Consider the following 1,135-nt stretch of genomic DNA (forward strand, 5'->3'; position numbering starts at 1 on the left):
CGCCCTAGCAGACCAGCCAGTCCAGGGTCCACACTGTGTCCTGAGACAGAAAGGACAGAGAGCGGTCACTGAGGGCACGGCAGGGACCTCTAATGGTGTCTGGGCAGGTCCAGGAGCACAGAAGCTGAGGCCTGAGGACACCCACTGGCCTCCATGTGCTTGTCTGAAGATAAGTCCCAAGGTCAGCCCAGCTCCCTGCAGGCAGGTCTGAGAGAGGAAGCCGGTGAAAGATCCTTGGGGACCACAGTGAGTGATGACCAGGAAACCGACATCTGCCGTGTTTTTCAAGTTTCAAAGTCATTTCACACACTTGTCTCACTCCGTCTTTATGGTAAACCTGTACTTCATGTTTGCCAGAAGAAATTTCAGAGTACCAGCCAGGAGCCCTCAGCATTAGGGGCTCCTCAGACTGAGGACTACGAGGCCCTATTCTGTCTTCCACCTCACACCATCTGGGGATGTCTGTGTATGCGTTAAGGTGGCACCCAGATAATTGTAGGAGCTGTTAGGCTCAGCAGGTGGAGACACTTGAAAAAGGTCCCAGAGTTGGGCTTAATGCACTTAGGTCTCCTTCCAGAGACCAAGTTCTTATCCACTAAGACGGGCTTATGGTTAAAAAGGAAGAAAGGCTGTGGGCAGGGACATGATTTGGGCTCAGCCCTGGGAACAGTGACACCTATAAAAGTTGGATTTTACCTCACAGCTGTCAGCAAACTGAACATGAAAACACAGCTCATTAGCCCTGGAAGTAGAAGACAGAACCAGCAAGCCCACCTTCTTGTCTTTTTTATTTTATTTTTTTCAAAAGCAATTTAATAACCACAGTAAAAAAAGAAAAAAAAAATTGAGGGAAAAATACCACTCTGATGGCTGGTGTGGAACTGTACGATAAGCACTGGACCTCAAGGTCAGTTTGAACCACAAGATTGGCAGCTCAAACTCACCAGCCACTCCTATATACAGGGTCACTACGTGTTTGAACCAATTGGACAGCATTTAACAACAACAGCAAAGGCTGAAGATGGAGTCCTGATGTTGTGCTGTAGGATAAGCACTGGACTGCTAACTGCAAAGTCTGCAGTTCAAATGAAACCAGCCTTCCCTTGGAAGCCCTATACTCGATGGCACTTAGCAA

At 48.3% G+C, this 1,135-nt stretch overlaps 1 protein-coding gene across 1 annotated transcript in view; it reads right to left on the minus strand.

The window, feature by feature from the left end:
* BMP8B (bone morphogenetic protein 8b) overlaps positions 1 to 1,135 on the minus strand; it is a 37,663-nt gene that overhangs the window by 1,662 nt on the left and 34,866 nt on the right. The window contains exon 4 of the mRNA XM_006867621.1: positions 4 to 40. Coding sequence (XP_006867683.1) covers positions 4 to 40 — 37 coding nt within the window. The remainder of the gene's footprint in view (positions 1 to 3; positions 41 to 1,135) is intronic.

The sequence above is a fragment of the Chrysochloris asiatica genome, unplaced genomic scaffold, assembly GCF_000296735.1.
Source record: "Chrysochloris asiatica unplaced genomic scaffold, ChrAsi1.0 scaffold00106, whole genome shotgun sequence".
Lineage (NCBI taxonomy): Eukaryota > Metazoa > Chordata > Mammalia > Afrosoricida > Chrysochloridae > Chrysochloris > Chrysochloris asiatica.